Source organism: Anomaloglossus baeobatrachus, chromosome 10 (assembly GCF_048569485.1).
Source record: "Anomaloglossus baeobatrachus isolate aAnoBae1 chromosome 10, aAnoBae1.hap1, whole genome shotgun sequence".
NCBI classification, from domain to species: domain Eukaryota; kingdom Metazoa; phylum Chordata; class Amphibia; order Anura; family Aromobatidae; genus Anomaloglossus; species Anomaloglossus baeobatrachus.
The window spans coordinates 63,848,633-63,870,381 of record NC_134362.1 but is presented as its reverse complement, the minus strand read 5'-3'; the positions used below and the strand labels follow the sequence as shown (position 1 = coordinate 63,870,381).

General features: G+C 43.9%; 1 protein-coding gene across 1 annotated transcript in view; it reads right to left on the bottom strand.

The window, feature by feature from the left end:
* MUC2 (mucin 2, oligomeric mucus/gel-forming) overlaps positions 1-21,492 on the bottom strand; it is a 133,547-nt gene extending 112,055 nt beyond the window's left edge. Inside the window, exons 1-6 of the mRNA XM_075326946.1 lie at positions 21,417-21,492; positions 19,329-19,590; positions 10,922-11,036; positions 8,832-8,922; positions 6,970-7,085; positions 5,717-5,933 (exon numbers count right to left, since the gene is read on the bottom strand). Of these exons, the coding sequence (XP_075183061.1) occupies positions 5,717-5,933; positions 6,970-7,085; positions 8,832-8,922; positions 10,922-11,036; positions 19,329-19,590; positions 21,417-21,492 (877 nt within the window). The remainder of the gene's footprint in view (positions 1-5,716; positions 5,934-6,969; positions 7,086-8,831; positions 8,923-10,921; positions 11,037-19,328; positions 19,591-21,416) is intronic.
* Positions 21,493-21,749: the final 257 nt, after the last annotated feature.

Genomic DNA, 21,749 nt, shown 5'->3' with positions numbered 1-21,749 from the left:
GTCATGTGTGTGTTAATGAAGAATAACCCTATATCTGGCCATTATATTACCGTACTTGTATCCTCTGTTTGTAGAATGTTATTCCCCTGCACTAGAAGCCTCAGCAGCTTCTCCTTATGATTTGTCTGCTTTTCTTTTTCTCCAGTTTCTCCCCACCCCTATTCTCCATCTTTTATAAGCAGCAGGTGTAATGTATTCCCTCACTGAAGACAGATTGTAGACAGATTTGAGTAGTTTTTGAGCATTTGAGACAGAATGAACAGTGCAGGAAGATAAGATGTAACTGATAAGTAGGAAGATATGATATATTACAAAGTTTATTTTGTTCACTTGTTCTGTTGATTTATGAAAAAAATCAGTTACTATCTAAAGAGGATATCCTAGACTTTTTTTTATTCTATTTGGGCACTAGTCGTGCAGGTGACGTCTTCTGAGTGTGTGTGTGTGTGTGTCTGTGTCTGTGTCTGTGTGTATTAGCAGATAATAGAGAGCAGCAGCGCGCACCCTTGCGGTCAGTGCAGTGACGTCAGTGACCTCGGCCGACCCCCACACTGCTTTAAGACACCACTGCTGGCCTCTTTAAACACACAACACCGTGCAGCCTCTGCATCCTGCAACCCTGCCCGCCAGCAGCCTCCATACAGGCGTAGCCATCTTCAGGTCTGGTGATGTCCGCACTCTGCTGACCTCCCTCATGATGACACGTGTGGTGTGGGTGGGAAGTTCCTCGCCTCTCCGCTCCCTCACCATGACGCTAGTGTGGTCAGGCAAGGGTGACGGCCAGTGCGTGCGCAGTGCTATATTGATCTAAACATAATATGGCACACGCAATAGCTCGGCTTCATACGGAGGGACACAATCAGTGATATAGAAAGCCACGGACCCCCTTGGGGGGAGGGGCAACATGACCAAGGGGGAGGTAGGGAGTGATGGGGTTAATAGGGACAGTTGCAGGTATGCCTAATATGGCATTAGGGGATGGTCTTAGCCTGGGAGGAAGAGGAGGAGTAGGGAAAGGTTAAGTCTGGGAGAGTGAAGAGTTACCTCCTCTTCTGCTTCCGGACGCCAATCGATCCCCGCCCACCCTCCCTTTGTGTTGTTATCTGGGGGATGTGGTTTGGGTAGTTGGGATGCTATTTGTCACAGCAGCGGGGGGGGTAGGTCTGGCCAGAGGTTTGGAAGTGATTGGTGGCTGGACCGAGAGTCATTGTCTTGGTATGGTGGCTCTCGGTTCCGGGATGTGGCAGGCACGGGGTTCTGCCAAAGTGTGGGGTGTCAATCCGTGGGTGATTGGCACCTCGTCTCTGGGTCGCTGTGTTGCAGCCGGGGACAGGGGGAGTAGTAGTTATTGGACTGGGCATGCCCCGGGGGGTCTTGTAAATGTTATTGTCTATTGTTACCTTTATGTTGTTTTGTGTCGCCCGTTGGACGGTGTCCCTAAGGTGTTGGTTTGTAAACAATAGGCAATAAAAGGCTACTGTGGCCATTTTGAACCAAGTCGCATGCAGTCCGTGTGTTTATTCTTAGAGGATAAGGGGTTTGGTAACACAGACATCACGACCGGAGAATCCTCCCTCAGCTGGTCAAGTGAAAAGAAAATTTTCGGCTACGCTTGATAAGAGTCTAGTTGTTCACAGCAGCCAGTCAGAGCTGAGCTTTCACTTTACCTCAGCAACTTCAATGCTGAAATCTGCACAGTGGTTGCTATAGGCAACCAGGACGTCCATCTGCTGGTAACTATCCATCTGCGACATGGTTAATATAATTCATGGCAGAAGATGAACAAGCTGCTAGGACAAAAGATGAAAAGGATCCTTCATTCTAGCAGCAGCCATGACCTTCAGTAGTTCAAAGTACCCGTCGCCTTGCCAGGGTGCGAGTAAAGAACACGTGGCATTTCAAAAGCAATGCCGTTGGGCCAGGATATGAGCAGGGGCGTCCGCAAGCGGGGATATCATATCACCGCACCAACATTTGTGCTCTGCACGCACGCCTGCTAGTGATGTGCTCATAAGCTCCTTATTGCCATGCCCTGCTAGCGTGCGTGATGGGTGCGAGTAGTACAGGAGCGTGCTATGCTGGATTTAAATACCCAACAGTGGCAGCGCTCAGTCTCACTTTTTATTCTACTAAAAACAAGGCACTCTTCAGAGTATACGTTAAACAAAGATTATTTTCAAAAGAATTTTGTTGCGAACATGTGACGTTTCGGCCACGTAGTGGCCTTCATCAAACAACTCACAAAATTGTATGTACCAGAACAAATATATGCAGCAATGTATATTAGCACAATATAGAGCAGCGTCTTATGCAAAAAGACCAAGGTCAGTAAGAAAATGGTAATATAAACAATTTTAAGATTGTGTCAAAACCAGAGATGCACCCAGTAACAGGAGCCAGCGACAGCGTGGAGCAGCAGTGTCAAGCAGCGGTATCCACCGCTATGCAGTGAGACACAATCTTAAAATTGTTTATATTACCATTTTCTTACTGACCTTGGTCTTTTTGCATAAGACGCTGCTCTATACTGTGCTAATATACATTGCTGCATATATTTGTTCCAGTACGTACAATTTTGTGAGTTGTTTGATGAAGGCCACTAAGTGGCCGAAACGTCACATGTTCACAACAAAATTCTTTTGAAAATAAACTTTGTTTATAGTATACCCTGAAGAGTGCCTTGTTTTATCTTGGATATCTACGGTTTGGAAACTGACAAGTGCACCTCCATTTCTAGCTCAGTGGCTGTGCCTTATCCTGTTACAAGTTCACTTTTTATTCTGGCATCCTCCTCTCTGATGTAGCCTCAGTCCCCTCTGCTCAGCCCCCTCTGCTCAGCCCCCCTCTGCTTAGCCAAATCTGCCCCCTGTGTGCTTCCTCTGCTCAGCCCCCTCAGCTCCCTCTGACAGCCCTCTCAGCACCCTCTGCTCATCCCTCTCAACCGCCTCTGCTCAGCCCCCTCTCCCAGCCCTCCCAGCACCCTCTGCTCATCCCTCTCAACCGCCTCTGCTCAGCCCCCTCTGACAGCCCTCCCAGCACCCTCTGCTCATCCCTCTCAACCGCCTCTGGTCAGCCCCCTCTGACAGCCCTCCCAGCACCCTCTGCTCAGCCCCCTCAGCTCCCTCTGACAGCCCTCTCAGCACCCTCTGCTCATCCCTCTCAGCCGCCTCTGCTCAGCCCCCTCTCCCAGCCCTCCCAGCACCCTCTGCTCATCCCTCTCAACTGCCTCTGCTCAGCACCCTCTGACAGCCCTCCCAGCACCCTCTGCTCAGCCCCCTCAGCTCCCTCTGACAGCCCTTTCAGAACCCTCTGCTCATCCCTCTCAGCCGCCTCTGCTCAGCCCCCTCTGACAGCCCTCCCAGCACCCTCTGCTCAACCGCCTCTGCTCAGCTCCCTCTGACAGCCCTCTCAGCACCCTCTGCTCATCCCTCTCAGCCGCCTCTGCTCAGCCCCCTCTGACAGCCCTCCCAGCACCCTCTGCTCAACCGCCTCTGCTCAGCTCCCTCTGACAGCCCTCTCAGCACCCTTTGCTCATCCCTCTCAGCCACCTCTGCTCAGCCCCCTCTGACAGCCCTCCCAGCACCCTCTGCTCAGCCCCCTCTGCTCAGCCCTCTCAGCACCCTCTGCTCAGCCCCCTCAACCCCCTCTGCTCAGCCTTCTCAGCCCCCTCTGCTCAGCCTTCTCAGCCCCCTCTGACAACCATTTCAGCACTCTCGGCTCAGACCCCTCTGACAGCCCTCTCACCTCCTCTTACAGCCTTCTCAGCACCCTCTGTTCAGCCCTCTCTGCATCCTCTGCTCAGCCCCCTCTGCTCAGCCCCCTCATCCCACTCTGACAGCCCTCTCAGCCTCCTCTGCTCAGCCTCCTCTGCTCAGCCCCCTCAACCCTCTCTGTGCAGCTCTCTCTGTGCAGCTGTGGTGCCCCTGAGGCTTCCGTCGCCACAGAGACATTGCACCCCATCCAGAGGTGTGATGTCCCATCCTGGGTAGGGAAAGAGGTACATGCCAGTTCCCAGGTAAACCTGCACTACACCCATTGGTAGGCACACACAGGGACAGGGGACTGTGGCAGCAACCCTCGTGGCTGGCTCGCCTCGGAGGGCCGGTAAGTCCCATCCCCTATCCGATTGGGTGTTAGCTTAGCAACTGGGGAGGTGGGAGGAGCCACCAGAGAGCAGACAGAGAAAGGAAGGTCAAGTTTGAGCAGTCTGAGAGAGAGGGGAGAAGGAGGAGGAGGTCTGCGGGAGGCAGAGGAGAAGGAGGGAGAGTAAGAAAGCTCTAGTCAGCCAGGAGCTAAAGAGAAGAAAGTGACGCTTCCTGGTGAAGACCCTGGGACTCAGAGGGTCCAGGTGACACCAAGCAGGGAAAGAAAGGATTCCAGGGCCACAGATAGCTTTTGAGCTGGTGGCCTGTTCCACAGGAACATCGGTGGAGGGATCAAGCTGCATCCAGGGGACGGTCCCTAGTCACTGGAGGAGAAGAAGTCAACTCCAAAGGTTAACAACCGAGGTCCAGGGAAGCTGCATGCTCCCCGGACCACAGCCCACAGCAGAACCTCTAGAAAAGGGGCAAATAACCGACAGGCGAGCTCCCAGCCCGGAGGCTGCAGTGGAGGCCGAGCCAGGTTCAGCCAACAAGGGCAAGGCTTGAGAAGTCAGCTGAGAAAGGAACACTTAGAGGGGTGCACTGGCATTTACCCCCAGATCTACCCGGGATCGGCGGAGGTCCCTGACAGGGGATTCCAGCACACCAGTGGGCAACCGGACAGCTGCCGGGTCAAATAACCAACTGTGAGTAAACATCTTGAAACTGCAGCCCTGGTGTTGCCTCTGTTATTTCATTTGCATAGACTTCCATCACTGCATAGACACTTACAAGCACCAACTGTGCCCCGGGGTACCGCTCCACCTGTGGGGAGCAGGACCACCCAAGCTGCCATATCACCAGCCCCGGAGACCTCATACAGCAGCGGCGGCTTAATAGCCGCAAACCACAGGTGGCGTCACGACAACCATAAACTTTATTCACCCCCAAGTCACCAGCCATATTAAATTGACACCCACCAGGGTCACGGAGTCTGGCCCCGCCACCACTGACGACCCCCGGACTAGTCCGGCCCGGCACCGGGTGTCCCATAGCCCTGGGGTGGGCGAGTCACAGCCCCCTCTGCTCATACCCCTCTGGTCATCTCTTTCTGCCCCCTCTGAGCTCCCTCCTTCTCTCTCCTCTCTTGCCTCCAGCAGCCGCATCACCAGGGGAGGATCATCCCCTGACAATGAATATACTGGGCTAGGTACCATTAAACCCCTCGATACCAAACCCTTACTCCTGAGCCACTTGTTGCCATATACACTACATTAACCCCTTGATCACCACATAGGGTTAGTGAGTGTTAAGTGGGTGGGCTGTAATTGTGTGGGTTTATTAGTAGTGTGTTATTACTGCCTCCTTTATTAGTGTGGTAGTTATTTTTAGTGTGTGTAATAAAAATTCTTTATAAGAACATGATTTCATCTCATTTAGTCGCCATAATTACTTATTGCATAGGAACCTAATGCGCTAAGGCGTAATTAATATAGTATATTATTATAAATAGTCAAGGTTGACATTAATAATTAATATATGGAGCTCCCCTTCAACACTTGGCTGAGGATTTCCCCTTTAACAGGAAGCTGATAGGTTCTATGAAAGAAAATGAATAGGACAAAAATCCTTACGACAGAGGTTGGGTGTTCTCCAGTTTCCTGGGCGTCCTCCGGCATGGGAGCATTGTCGGGAATACTCAGTGATGGTGCTGCACAGGCAGAAGGAGTCCTGAGAGTGATCGCAGGAGCACATGTCCAGCATACAGGCCTGGATGTAGCTTTCCGTGTTCAGGAGAGTATCACAATCTGCGAACGCCTGATGGCTCAGGTGCTGTTCACACACCGAGTGCTAAGACAGAAAATATTGATGTTACTTATTAACATTAGACATTAGTCCTTTTTTTCATGGTAAAATGCATTTTTTTTTATTTATTTATTTTTTTTAAATAGTAGAAACTATCTGGAGTAAAAAAAACAAAAAACTTTAACACTAAAATCTAAAAGTGAAATATACAGTAAATAGAATGACATTGATAATGATCAATAGTCATAACATTCCATACTATGAGGAATCTGAATATTCTTGAATGGGTCTACTCTACTCTAGTTTATCTACCTGTGATACATGTACGCGTCATATGTGCAGAGAACATTTGTACCCTCCAGATCTAGCAAACCTTGATTCGGATTAAACAGCACTGAGATATCATGTAATTCAACACGTCACTTGACATCGGGTAATAATTGTCTGTGCAATGTTATGCAATCCTCTTTGGGTGTTTGCCCTTCAGGAAATCTTTATTCCTGAGTGCACTTTTATTTAAAAAAAAAAATATATTGTGCTGTACTCACTAACCCCAGGTCCAGCATTGAGGCTACGCCTCTGCTCCCATTGTCTGCGACACTGATGTTACCCAAGGTTAGTGGATCTGAGCAGGGTATCCTGCCTATACTGACAGCTGAACTCACTGTTTGGCTGTTGACGTGACATCAGTCAATGCCAGACACAGGGAGCAGCAGCGGTGACTCACTGGACCTGGGGATGGTGAGTACAGCCTGGTTTGTTTTTTTAATACCAAACTGTGCCCGGGTACAAAGATTCCCTTAACGGGGACAACTTCTCTAAATTGAATAACCTTCTTTGACACGTTATCCAGATGGTGAGTTGTCAGTCATGCTAGCCTTTGCTACATCTGTAGGTATAGAAGAGAGTATTTTCAAATACTCTGTCCTGTGCCGTCAATGACACGACGCTAAGCTCAGTCCCAGGCCCTCACGGTCAGACTTGGGCATAAATATAAAATATTGGAAACAAATACCCTACTGACTTTCGGTAGTAGTTTATTTGGTTAGGCTACATGTACCAAAAAAATGCATTTACTTACAAATTGGTAGCAGTGCTCTGTGTCTGTTTTCTGAGTCTCATCTCTGTCTGTGCACTCGTCCTTTGGGTCGTGAATGTTTTGCAAATTTCCAAATTGTATAGGGCTAAGTAAGATATCTAAAGAGAAGAATCAAGAAGTGAGAAACAAACTATATCCTGTTTGATAACTACAGCAATCAAGAAATTATCACCTTTTTATGGATAGGCAATTATAGCGCCCCTGCGGTCACACTACTAAAATCATCAAATTGGTTCCTGGAGTCCTAGCTCTGGCTAAACCCGCACACACCTAAAGCACTCACACAACCCTGAACCACAGGAGGTTGGCCGTCCTATGGTGTAAAGCCTGTCCAGGAAGTGGAGGTTGCCTAGGAGGTGTAAATCCAACCCTTCTGTAGCTAGGTCCCTAGAGGGAAGGGGAGGGGTTGGTGAGTGAAGTGGAGGAGAAAATAAGACGGCGACAGAGAGAGGAGAAGGAAGGAGGAGGACGCCCTGCTGAGTGTCAGGTCTGGGTGCTAGGCTTGAGATTCGATTGCACGAGGCCCAGGGGAGAAGAAGCTGGCTGCAGGGTCTGCAAGGGACTCTTACAGAGCTGTGCAAGAGAAGTGCACGGAGGGGGCCATAGCTAGGCTACATGGACACAGTCGGGACAAAGGAATCAGAAATCTGTCTCCAGCACCAGAGAAGTGTAACCTGTGAGAAGACTCCCTGTTTCACTTGGACTTTGCCTGTTTGGATTCCTTTCAGCCTGCACCTCATGCAGCACCACGGTAACTAGCGAGTGTCCCTGTTTCCTGCATTGTGTACCTCATCCAACACCAAGAGGTCTCATAGCCTGTTCCTGCACTGTCCCCCTCATCCAGCACCTAGAGGACACTGGAGTTTAGCCTACCTACGAAGGGGGTTAACACACTTGCTGCTGATTCCATCAGCCCCAGTCCCTCATAAGCAGCAGCGGCGGCACCTATTCCCTTGCCGCACTACCGCAGGTGGTGTCACAAACATTAACTCTATTATCCCCTGTAAATACTCCCTTTTTATTAAGCGTCCCCAGGGCACGGGACCGGGCAACGGCCACCAGAGTGACATTCCCAACTGCAACTGCCCGGGACCGAGTACCCCTTTCCCTGGGCGACACACAATAACTTACCAACTTGGTACAAACCTTTTAAAGAGGATGTCACCAGGCTTTTGCTACTTCATCTGAGAGCAGCATGTTATAGACATAGAGATTCTGAAACTAACCATGTTTAACTTAGATTACTGGGTGCAGCTGTTCTGACTTTATCTCAAAATTGAGTGTAGCAGAGCTGGGAGCTTCCACCACCAACACCAGGCTCTCAATAGAGATTGTGCATTGACTGTGAAGTGTCAATCACAGCAGGGGGCATAAGGTGTGCACAAGGTATGGAGTCACACCAATGTTAATCTCATAGCAATAAACCCTTTGATATGAGTAAGCAATATCTGCACACAGATAAGAGAAACACAGATGTTTTTCTTTTTTAACCCATGCAGCATGCTGTCTCAGCTTATATTGGAAAATCCAGTTGTCAGATTGCCTTTAAAGGGGTTTTCTTATAAAGGACATGGTGGTGTGATACACATTCAATGTCTGATTGCCGAGGGACATGGTGGTGTGATTAGAGATCGATGTTTGATTACTGAGAGCCCCAGCAGTTTCTTGAACTCTATAGATCAGACACCGATGGCGTATTCATGTCTTCTGACAAAGGGTTGCGCTCCACAATAGTTTTGCAGTCCAGCCCCTAGTCTGTGTTTGGATCTGGTTTGGAGATGGCCAAAGGGAGCAGTGCACATTATGAGATGCTGAAATTGTCAAAATTTTTATAGACTACTTACTATCAGAGTAAAATTCGTTATAAAAGGGGACACCGTTGTAATCACCACACAGACCGCAGGTGCGGTTATTAAACTTTGCACTCAGTTCAACCTAAAAAGTAAAAGAGAAAGAAAAACAAAGAAATAAATATACCCAAGACATAAGCTGACCATACACATTAAATGGCTGTCGGATAAGAAATGCACTGGTTGATGGCCATCCCAGTTATCTCTCACGTACACAGAAGTGCTTTATTGGCCAAACACTCCTGTGCTCTCTGTGACACATCTATGCGGCTTATTTCCAGGAGAACAATGCAAACGGCAGTCCGAAATCAGACATGTGTGATCAACATCTGTCTCGACCAAAAAGTTGTCTGGCACCCCAAACACATTAGACTGTTGGCTAAACACGTCGATATTGGCGGATTAGATCTTACTCCAGAGAATGCGAACCTGTAGCTCAGGAGCCACATCTGGCTCACGAGCCCATGATGTGTGGCTTGCAGTTGTCTGCCAGCTTGGTGATAGAGCACCTGGTCTAACAAACAGTTATGAAGAGCAGGTCTCAAGATGGTGACTTTTGCGAGTAGGACCGCACAGAAGAGCAAATCTGGATGAGGTTAGGCTAGCATCCCTTGAATATACTGCCTCAGTGTGATTTCTGTGAAGAAGGTTTGGCTGTCATTATACCAATGATGTGGGATCTAGGTGCCACTACTTTGAGGGGCAGGAGCTGGATGTGGCTCACGACTCTCTCTCAGAGCTGAATGTGGCTCGCGACTCTTTCTCAGAGCTGAATGTGGCTCGTGACTCTCTCTTATAGCTGGATGTGGCTTGCAACTCTTTCTCAGAGCTGAATGTGGCTCGTGACTCTCTCTCAGAGCTGATTGTGTCTCATAACCCTCTCTCAGAGCTGAATGTGGCTCGCGACTCTTTCTCAGAGCTGAATGTGGCTCACAACCCTCTCTCACAGCTGAATGTGGCTTGCGATTCTTTCCCAGAGCTATTTGTGGCTCACGACCATCTCTCAGAGCTGAAAGTGTCTCGCAACTCTTTCTCAGAGCTGAATGTGGCTCACGACCCTCTCTCAGAGCTGAATGTGGCTTGCAACTCTTTCCCAGAGCTATTTGTGGCTCATGACCCTCTCTCAGAGCTGAAAGTGACTTGCGACTCTTTCTCAGAGCTGAATGTGGCTCACAACCCTCTCTTGGAGCTGAATGTGGCTCGCGACTCTTTCTCAGAGTTGATTGTGGCTCACAACTCTCTCTCAAAGATGAATGTGGCTCGCGACTCTTTCTCAGAGCTGAATGTGACTCATGACTCTCTCTCACAGCTGGATGTGGCTTGCAACTCTTTCTCAGAGCTGAATGGGGCTCTCTACTCTCTCTCAGAGCTGATTGTGGCTCATAACCCTCTCTCAGAGCTGAATGTGGCTCGTAGCTCTTTCTCAGAGCTGAATGTGGCTCACAACCCTCCCTCGGAGCTGAATGTGGCTTGCGACTCTTTCCCAGAGCTATTTCTGGCTCACGACCATCTCTCAGAGCTGAATGTGACTCGCGACTCTTTCTCAGAGCTGAATGTGGCTCACGACCCTCTCTCAGAGATGAATGTGGCTTGCGACTCTTTCTCAGAGCTGAATGTGGCTCACGACCCTCTCTCAGAGATGAATGTGGCTTGCGACTCTTTCTCAGAGTTGATTGTGGCTCACGACCCTCTCTTAGAGCTGGATGTGGCTCACAACACTCTCTCAGAGCAGAATGTGACTTGCGACCCTCTCTCAGAGGCAAATCTGGCTTGTGACCCTCTCTCAGAGCCGGATGTGGTTGGCAACCCTCTATCAGTGATAAATGCAGCCCGTGACCTCTCAGAGCTGAATGTGGCTCAGATGTTCTCTCAGAACTGAATGTAGCTCGCGACCCTCTGAGCTGGATGTGGCTTGTGACCCTCTATCAGAGCTGAATGGGGCTCTCAAAGTCATAAAGGTTGGGGACCACTGCCTTAGTCTAATGTGAATCGGGACTTTATATACTGTATATATATATATGTAGAATTTCCTTTCTCTAAAATGCATCAAAATCTCAAACCTTTATATTTCCTATGAAACTCACCATGACAGCATCTTCTTTATTCCACATTAGGGTCAAGCCCGTCTTTGTGTACAGCTTATAATAAGCATCATTTTTCTGTATGTGGATTCCAAAACTGTAATAAGGTGTCTTCGCACTACAAAATAAAATATATAAATATTTCTTCTCATTGATCACCATAGTTTTTTGAGCATCATTTTGAGAGAGAAGTAAACACATAACCTTTTATCTAAAGGTAGAGGTTGGCCACCTTTGGGAACATTTTTTTGTTACTTATACACTTTAAATCATTTTTACAATTGAGTTTTGTAAAAAGGTTGCACTGTTTTGCTTTTACAGGCTCTTTGCTTCCCCTGCTCATTATGATGTGGTCTATGGGCATAAATCAATTGAAAGCTCAGAAAAAGACAGATAACAGTTACAAATCAGAAGCAACTCAATCATTGCCGCTCAGTTAACTCATTCTGCAGCCAGCAATAGACAGTGCAACATAAAGGTAATAGAGGACAATGCAACATTTTTTAAGAAACCATATAGCAAAAATGATTTAAAGCTTAAAATACATGTATTTAGGTAAAAAGAAAGAAAATTGTTCCCAAATCTGGTCAATTCCTTGAAGTTCCATAAAAAGTAAGAACTATCAGCTGCATAGTTGGACATACCAGCTATGGTTGACTAGATATGTTTTTTATGAGCAGTGGGTTTGTTTTCAGAGGAGATTTACTTTTCTATCCTTACCAATTTGGGGGACTCAAGCTCTTCTGGAAAAATACTCAACTTCCCCATTGACGTCAATTGGGTACTGAAGTTTCTTCATCCGAGCTTCCAACTGCTCGTTACTAGTACCAATCACCCAAGCATGGTAGTGCTCACTCATCACTACTAGTAGTATGTTAACCATTTTAATTGCACATATTATTTTTTATTATTATTATTATTATCTAGTCGTGGTAAAGTTAAAGATCTCCAAGATCCCAATATGTAGTAGGTGTAATAATAATAATATTAGCAAATACCTCCAATTAGAAATGTAGTATAATTCTCCTGATTATGTCTCTTACCTCATGTGCAGGGCATTGCAGCTTAAGTATCCATGGTTCCGTCCACTCATAGTCACAGTTAGGCCTGTTTCAAATGTCAGGGATTCTGGTATGTATGTGCTTTTTTTTTATACGTACCAGAATCACTTACATACGCAGACCAATTACATCAGTGATTTTTCACTGACCGTGTCTCCATGCAGCGAACACGCGTGTCCGTGATTGCCGCACGGAGACAAGTCTGATTTTTTCTGGCATCACTGATGTCTCACAGACCACACTATGGTGTGATCCGTGAAACACGTACCAGAAAAAAACGGACATTTAAAATAATAAACATTTTCAACTCACCTTTCCATTGATGCTCTGTGCAACCCCCGCTCTCTGCAGCTTCCTGGCCGGCTCATGAATATTCATGAATGCTGTCAGAGCCAACCCGGAAGTAGCTGCAGAGAGCGGTGGCTGGACACTACAGCGCTGGAGACTTTAGCACCATGGACAGCAGGTACGGGGCAGGTGAGCATACTTCCATGTGCAATCACGGATTGCATATGGACAACCCACGTGTGCCATGAATCACGAAACACGGAGGGACATGTGCGTGTTTTACACGTCAGTGAAGAACGTCTGTGTTTTTCACTAACGTGTGAAACAGGCCTTAGTTGCTTGTGGTCTTAACCATGGATGCCTAAGCTGCACTGCCCTGCACATGAGGTAAGGGACATGGCTATATCAGGAGAACTATACTCTATTTCTAATTGGAGGGATTTGCTAATATTATTATTATTATTATTATTACTACACATACTACATATCTTTGAGATGGGAGTAACCCTTTATTTTCTAAATTCCTAGAAAATGTCCTCCTTTGGGATAAATTGGATTCTTTATGTTGATTTCAGAATTCACCGGAGTGTTGTAAATGACAAAAATAAGACAAAAAAATGCAGAAATAAGTTTAGTGAAACATTCTAATAATTTAATATTGGTAGTATGATACGTCACAGAACTGTCAATGAAGCTGAAACGCCTGTGATTTTTAAATAATAATTAAAAAATGTAAAAGTTTATTCCTCGTAATTAGGGATGATCGAATATTTCGATTATTCGGCTTCGCAAATATTTTCCGAATACCTCGCCTCTATTCGACTATTCGCGAATATTCAATGTGCAATGTAAGTCTATGGGAAACCCGAATAACAACTATTCAGAACTATTCGGGCTTCCCATAGACTTACATTGCGCATCGAATAGTCGAATAGCGGCGAGGTATTCAGAAAACATTCGCGAAGCCGAATAATCGAAGTATTCGATCATCCCTACTTGTAATATTCCCTTGTTGACCAATCTAATGTTATAAATATTTATAGCTTCCTATTAAATTGTGCAATCTGATGAGTCCTTCTTCAGGGTGCTCACCATATGGTCTAAGACTCATATAAGACTTGGTGTGGTCATTAAGAAACTCCACTTTAATTGCTTTATAAAAATGGACAACACCCAAAGGGAACACCTTATACAAATGTCAGTCCATATCCGGACAGTCAGGACCGCAGCTGTTCTTCTGAGCTTGTTGACTTGTAAAACTTAACACTTGATGACTTGAGGAATGCTTTTTTTATCAATATTTAATGACATAGGACTTAGCACATCCATTATATCCCTCCAACAGGGATCAATGAATCGTTCTTATTACCAATAGTTGTCTATGTGTGATTATTGGGCAATAATATACAGTCAGTGAAATTTATCCATTACCATACAAATATTTATAGTCATCTACCTTTTCTACAGCTCCATGGAATATGCAAAAAAGTTTGTTATCTCATACTTATACTTTTAAAATGGAGTAGAGAAGGGGTTAACACCGCGCATCAGCCAAATGAAACTGTAGAGAAGTTGATGAATAATATCTTTCTTTTATTTCATCGGTCTACGCGTTTCGAGGTCGAAACCTCTTCCTCAGGACCAGTACATCAACAAAATAATGCTTTTGTTGATGTACTGGACCTGAGGAAGAGGTTTCGACCTCGAAACGCGTAGACCGATGAAATAAAAGAAAGATATTATTCATCAACTTCTCTACAGTTTCATTTGGCTGATGCGCGGCGTTAACCCCTTCTCTACTCCATTTTGAACGCTCATCCACGTGGGGCTGCAGCAGACGCCATTATCTTATGCTTATCAATGGTTGTGACTCTAACAACCTAATTAGGTGAATGTATATCTCCTATATACTGCACTTGTTCATCTGGTATTACACTATCAGCGCTTCTTATTTTTAGATTTATACTTATAGTTTTGGCTTGCTGAAAAGATCATCGTTCTCAGCAGCAGTTTCCAAGTAACCCCAAGATGTTAGGGGATCTTGGTTGGGAAACATTCCAGCAAACATATAATATATAACTGCTATTATTAATCTAAATACTCTCGTATTTGCAACATTGTGCAATTAACCCAGAATGCCCGTGCACGCCCACAATCTGCATTGCTACTAAAGATGAAGGGATATTCTGAAATTTAAATTTGTCGGCTTCGTTGAATTTCCTCCCAAAATTTGATTTGAGGCAAATAAATTAGTGCAGATCACAATAGTGCAAAGCTTGTAACTGCTTGGAAAAATCAAATTGGGGAGAGGAGACGTAGAGAGAACCCAGCTGATGATAAGAGCTTACACTCTACAGAAGAGAGAGAGGACACTGCTGCCCACAAGAGCTTGCACTCTACAGTGGAAAGACGACCCTGCTGACTATAAGAACTTACTTTGTACAGAAGAGACCAATGGCCATGCTGATCCTAAGACCTTACACTCTATAGGAGAGAGATGGCCCTATTGATCATTAGAGATTACACTCTATAGAAGGGAGAGAGATGACCCCGCTGACTATAACGGCTTACACTCTACAGAAGACAGAGAGGGTTCTGCTGATCATAAGAGCTTACACTCCACAGGAAAGAGAGAGAGAAAACCTGACTGATCATAAGATCTTTCACTCTATAGGAGAGAGAAGACCCTGCTGATCATAAGAGTTTACACTACAGGAGAGAGAGAAATTATGCTACTGACCATAGGCGCTTACACTCTACAGGAGAGAGAGAGAAGACCCTGCTGATCATAAGAGCTTACAATAAAGGAGAAATAAACTACTCACCATAAGAGCTTACACTCTATAGGAGAGAGGACCTTCTTGACCGTAAAAAATTACACTCTACAGGAGACAGAGAGAACTCCGCTGACCATAAGAGATTACACTTTACACAAGAGAGAAAGGACCCCACTGACCATAAGAGCTTACACTCTACAGAAGAGAGACAACCTTCCTGATCATAGGAGCTTACATTCTACAGGAGAGAAAGGACCCTGCTGACCATAAGAGCTTACACTCTACAGAAGAGAAAGGACCCTGCTGACCATAAGAGCTTACACTCTACAGATCAGAGAGAGGACCCCACTGACCATAAGAGCTTATACTTAACAGGAGAGTGACAGAGAGAGGACCTTCTGATGAAAACTCTACAGAAGAGACTTACTCAGTGACTGTAGAGATGGAAAATGACTCTGTCGTACAAACTGTGCCCCTCTGGGAACCACTGATCTGTGGTATCCCAGGTACTGACCACCAATGTACAAGGTGTGAAAATCCGCTACATTTTATGGCTGCAGGGCATTATGGGATAGATTGCACAGCCAGGCTAAAAGACATTAGTCCACTCTATGATACTTCAGCAATGTAAGAAATTATTTTTTTGTGAACCACAAGTCAAATCTCTAAAATACCAACAAAGGCCCCTATTTTATAAAAATATAATTTTATTAAACATACCACAACAAGGAATAAGTGCAAAAATTAAAAATTGTTAATGCAAGTATTGGTATGGTGAGGGTACTGTGGGCAAATTCCCTACAACTCTCCCTACCTACCCGTGGGGGTCGGCACCCTGTGACGTCACGTTAGTGGTGCCCCCACTCTCCGTCGACTGGCCCTGGTAGCACCCTGTGCTCGACACTAATAGGTGCTGCTATTCTGTGGGGTTTCTATTCATGTATGGTGAATCCCATTCATACTACCATCATATCTCACTGTCGATCCAATATGGGTCAGCTATTATTTATATTGTATGGTTTCAAATATTCACAGTGAATCCTGCAACCTACAAGGATTCATTAAGAGCCAGGGTCTGGGCTCCAGTCCGGGGTTCCTGCATTAATCCCAGGATATCATTATATTTAATAGTTCAACAAGTTAGCCCGTCCTAATGTTGCCCGACGCGTTTCACCTCCAGGACTTAAATTTAGAGGAGGTTCTTCAGGGGCTTTTCCAAATTGAATTCACATGGATGGTACACTGTAACAACAATATACCTTAAATTAAAAAACAACCCTTTATTGGTTACCATCAATCCTATACCAGTTATTCACTCCCTAATAGTTCTCTACTTACTAAGTATCCAATTTGTCCTGAATTAAATGGATCCTTCAATGAGGAATTCTGTTATTACTGAGAAGACAAAATATGTCAATGTATGTAATCAATTTCATTCCTCATTGAAGGATCCATTTAATTCAGGACAAATTGGATACTTAGTAAGTAGAGAACTATTAGGGAGTGAACAACTGGTATAGGATTGATGGTAACCAATAAAGGGTTGTTTTTTAATTTAAGGTATATTGTTGTTACAGTGTACCATCCATGTGAATTCAATTTGGAAAAGCCCCTGAAGAACCTCCTCTAAATTTAAGTCCTGGAGGTGAAACGCGTCGGGCAACATTAGAACGGGCTAACTTGTTGAACTATTAAATATAATGATATCCTGGGATTAATGCAGGAACCCCGGACTGGAGCCCAGACCCTGGCTCTTAATGAATCCTTGTAGGTTGCAGGATTCACTGTGAATATTTGAAACCATACAATATAAATAATAGCTGACCCATATTGGATCGACAGTGAGATATGATGGTAGTATGAATGGGATTCACCATACATGAATAGAAACCCCACAGAATAGCAGCACCTATTAGTGTCGAGCACAGGGTGCTACCAGGGCCAGTCGACGGAGAGTGGGGGCACCACTAACGTGACGTCACAGGGTGCCGACCCCCACGGGTAGGTAGGGAGAGTTGTAGGGAATTTGCCCACAGTACCCTCACCATACCAATACTTGCATTAACAATTTTTAATTTTTGCACTTATTCCTTGTTGTGGTATGTTTAATAAAATTATATTTTTATAAAATAGGGGCCTTTGTTGGTATTTTAGTGATTATACCCCTACTGAAAGAGCACATATCTCTTTCTTTGGTTATAGACAAGTCAAATCTCAAAGTGTTCAATTTCATGTTTAACCACACATTTTTGGAAATCCGACTTGAATTCAATTAGCCATGATACAATATTGTCACCTAATATGATACACAAGGCTTGTGTGACACGGGCAGCTCTGTGTTAGTGTAGCCATGACACTGAATCTGAATGTAAATCAGAAGTAAACTCTGAATGAGGTGTATTATATTTCAGGGCAAGAAAATATAATGCATTGTTTTTTTAAAGAATACTAAACTATTGTGAAATGCCTGTCGTTCACTGGGTGCAGGGAAATAATTTATAGTTTAACAATCAAAAAATTATCAATTGCTAAGACAGTGTTCAAGTATCTGAATTTTCAATTACATGTCCGTTATAGATTTACATTGGTGGAGAAATGCAATCAAATAGTTGTCCTGGATAGAAGGGTCTTGGCATTTACCGGTATGTTTTCACTTTTTTGGAGCCTCCGCACTTCTTTCACTCAGTTTGGCCAACTTTACCTATCTACTGACATTAAAGGGGTTGTCCCCTACTTTTACATTGATAGCTTATCCTTAGGATAGGTCATGAATGTCAGATCGGCCGAGGCCCTACACCCAGCACCCCCACTGATCACCTGTTCTAGGTGCCGGCGGTGGCAGCAGGCAGCTGGATATGCTCAATTCCGGAGCTGCTCTGTCTTCTGATAGCGGCCGTGGCCAGGTACTGCACATCCACCTTCTATTCAGATCCATAAGAGGTGAATATGCAGTATCTGGTCGCGACCACTATCAAAAGACAGAGCAGCTCCGGAACTGAGAATTTTCGGCTGCCTGCTGCTGGCAGCGGAACCGAGAACAGCTAATTGGCGGGGGTGTGGGGTGTCGGACATTGATGACCTATCCTAAGTATAGGCCATTAATGTTAAAGTAGGGGACAACCTCTTTAATGGAAAGTAGAAAACGGACAAGGCAGATTCTTGTCTTATTGCAGGGACCAGTTTTTTGGGGTCTGGAAGGTTATAACATAGAAATGTTGAAAATGGAGAGTTCCTTTTAAAGTGATTTAAATCTATTATCTACTGCATAATATATTAGAAACTTTTAGTTAGTTAGTTGAGATTCATAGGATTAATTTAAAATAGAAGTGTATTCTATTATTGGATTTTGCCAGTCCATTTCACCATACATATCTGATTTTTGAGATATTTGATAACAAAAAGAAGTGGACACATGGGTTACGCCATATAATAAATCACTGACCGAGCAACACAGACTTTAAAGACATCTGTGCTCTTGGTAGTTCTCTACTGTTTATGTTGCTTTTTTACTATATTGTGCTGCTCTATTCTACCTAGCAAAGAAAATGGAAATCTTATTAACCAATTATAACTAGTGATGGGCGAATAGTAAAATATTCAAGTTCAGCTTTTTGTACTGTATACTCAGTACTATTCCAGTATCCGTCACGAATAACAAACCTAATGCAAGTCAATGAGGAACCCAAGCATTTTTCTTGAAGATTTCCCAGAAAAATGCTTGGGTTCCCCATTGACTTGTATTAGGTTCATTATTCGTGATTAAGAATGATCGAATACCTCAAATATTCGACTACGCCCATATTCGACGAATAGGTCGCCGCTATTCGACTATTTGCGAATATTCGATGCAAAATGTAAGTCTATGGTAAACGCGATTAGTTGCCGAATAGCAACTATTCGGGCTTCCCATAGACTTACATTGCGCATCGAATAATCGCATAGCGGCGACCTATTTGTCGAATATTCGCGAAGCCGAATATTTGTGATATTCGATCATCCCTATTCGTGATGAATATTGGAATAATACTAGGTATTCGTTACAAAAAATTTGAACCTGAATATTTTACTATTCGCTCATCACTAGTTATAAGTAAATAGGGTGACTTAATGTATTATATTGACAATGAAGGATTTATTAAGCCAATCATAATCAATTAATCGTATCTCTTTGTAAAATCTGAAGTCGTAAGAATGTGAATAGAGTCTAAGTGGGAAACATAAAGATCAGTCAGATAGTGTCTAAACATAAAGAACCCCCCCAAAAAATAGGTTTAATAAACTTACATGGCCCCATTGACTATCACTATGCTGCTCTCCAGTAGGATGGTGACATCTTTGATGGTGACGGTGATCTTGTCTATAAGGGGATGACCACTGTGCTCGGACCGGTGAACATGTACTGAGAACTCCGGATAGGAATCTCCACAGTGTGAGGCCAAGTTATAGCTACAGCTGCCAGGAAACTGGTAGAAGTCCCCATCAAAGGTCTTGAAATGATAGTTTCCCCATGTACTGCAGACGTAGTGACCATGATTACGGATTCGACCTGTGGGCAATTTGGTAAAATAGGATAGAATGAGACTAAGAATATGCATGGCAAGTAAGAGAACTATTTACAAGGTAAGGAACTGTCAAGCTTATAGCTTCATTATAAGTAATCATGAACACATAGTAACTATTTAGGTTCGGATTATTCGCTATGAATCCCAAAGTACTATTCCGGTCACGAATAACCAACCTAATGCAAGTCAATGGTAAACCCGAGCATTTTTCTGGGAAATCTTTAAGAAAAATGCTTTTTATCCCCATTCACTTGCATTAGGTTGGTTATTCGTGACCGGAATAGAAATTTGGGATTTGTTATGAATAATCCGAACACAAATAGTATTCGCTCATCACTAATTTCAAGATCTCATGTATGGCAAGAACTTCTGTAAAACAGATCAAAGTATGAGTGCCGAATAAAACAAGTCTAAGGCGGCTCTTTTGGCTGTGAAAATGCTGCACTCAAAACGCAAGCCTCACTTCTTTTTCACAGCATTTGTGCCACTTTTTTGGGCCCAAATTACATGCTTGCCTACATTACATTTTTAATAAAATTAGGTTTATTCACCAAATACACTGCTACACAAACATTTGTTGCATTGTGTAGTGTTTTTCACTTTCTTATTACTTTTTATGGGTGAAAAAAATGCTGCAAAAGCACAGAAAGGCTGTGTTCCCATATGGTGTTTTTACTGCATTGTTTGCATGTTTTGGTGTTTTTTTTTCATTTGTTTTATGCAAATACATGCTAATGAATAATTGATTTTACAGTACCAGGAAAAACAGATTCCAGAAATCTCATACACACACTCAATTGCTTTTTTCCTAATTGAAATCGGGAAAACTGCTGCATTTTTTAAATAAGCAGCATGTCAATTCTTTCAGTGTTTTGCTGCTTTTTTTCACCATTAGAAAGCCATGAGAGTGAAAAAAATACTCAGCTGCGTCTTCGCTGCTTTTTTGGTGAATAAAAGTAACTTTATTAAACATGTACCCTAGACAAATGACAAAGCAAAAACACAGCAAAAAAGCAGTAAAAAAAGTAGCAAAAATATAGCAAAAAAGCAGCAAAAATAAATAAAAAAACGCAGTAAAAAAGTAACAAAAATTTAGCAAAAAGCAGCAAAAATAAAGGAAAAACGCAGTAAAAAGTAACAAAAATAAAGCAAAAAGCTGCCAAAAAAATGAAGCAAAAAATGCAGTAAAAAAAGTAACAAAAATGTAGCATAAATGCAGCGAACAAATAAAGTAAAAAAGTAACAAAAATGTAGCAAAAACCAGCATCAAAAGAAAGCAAAAACACAGTAAAAAAGTAACAAAAAAGCAGCAAAAAAAACAGTTTTTTACTGCCGAGAGATCAGGTTTTGCTGCAGCAAAAACGCACTGTGTGAACATAGCCAAAGAATTGACATGCTGCATATTTCAAAAACGCTGCAGTTATCAAATTCAGTGACAAACAAAATAACAAGCGTGTGTCTGAAAGTTCGGAAATCTCATAACTTTTGCTGGTAGTTAAAACACTGCTTCATATTTGCATAAAAAATTCTGCTGTATGTGAACATAGCCTGACACCACATTAATGGCTTTCTTCATGAATACAGTGGTTTGCTCTCCTAGGTACTCATATGTGTAAACTTACCAGACTCTTATCTATTGACTAAGTTGTTAAACTATGTATACAATGATAAGTTAAAACCTCGCATTACTGCTAATACATTGTCATTGTGTTTCCTGATCACTCTTTCTTCTGCCAAACAGTTAATCCCAAAATACAATGGGAAATATGAAGTGTTAATAGACATTTCAGAAACTGTAGAAAGAATTTACCTTGTATGACATCTATGGCGTTCGTGATTCCCAAAGCCAGCCATAACACCCCCAAGCTGGCAGTGAAGTACCCCATTGTAGGCCCCGGGGGCGATGCACCTTCAGGAGTGTCAGGGACATTTGCTCCTTGCTCTTATAGGATTGTTTGGTGTCTAAAATGACATCACGACAGGAGGGGCAGGAAAATCTTTAATCTTTTACAATCAAGGTAAACATTTCTTTTCGTTCCTCATATTAAGCCATTTGGGAGGGATATACTCAAAGATATTCATTTCCTTAACTCTGACACTGCTGACCAAACCTTTGACAAACAAATTGGCCAATTCATACTAT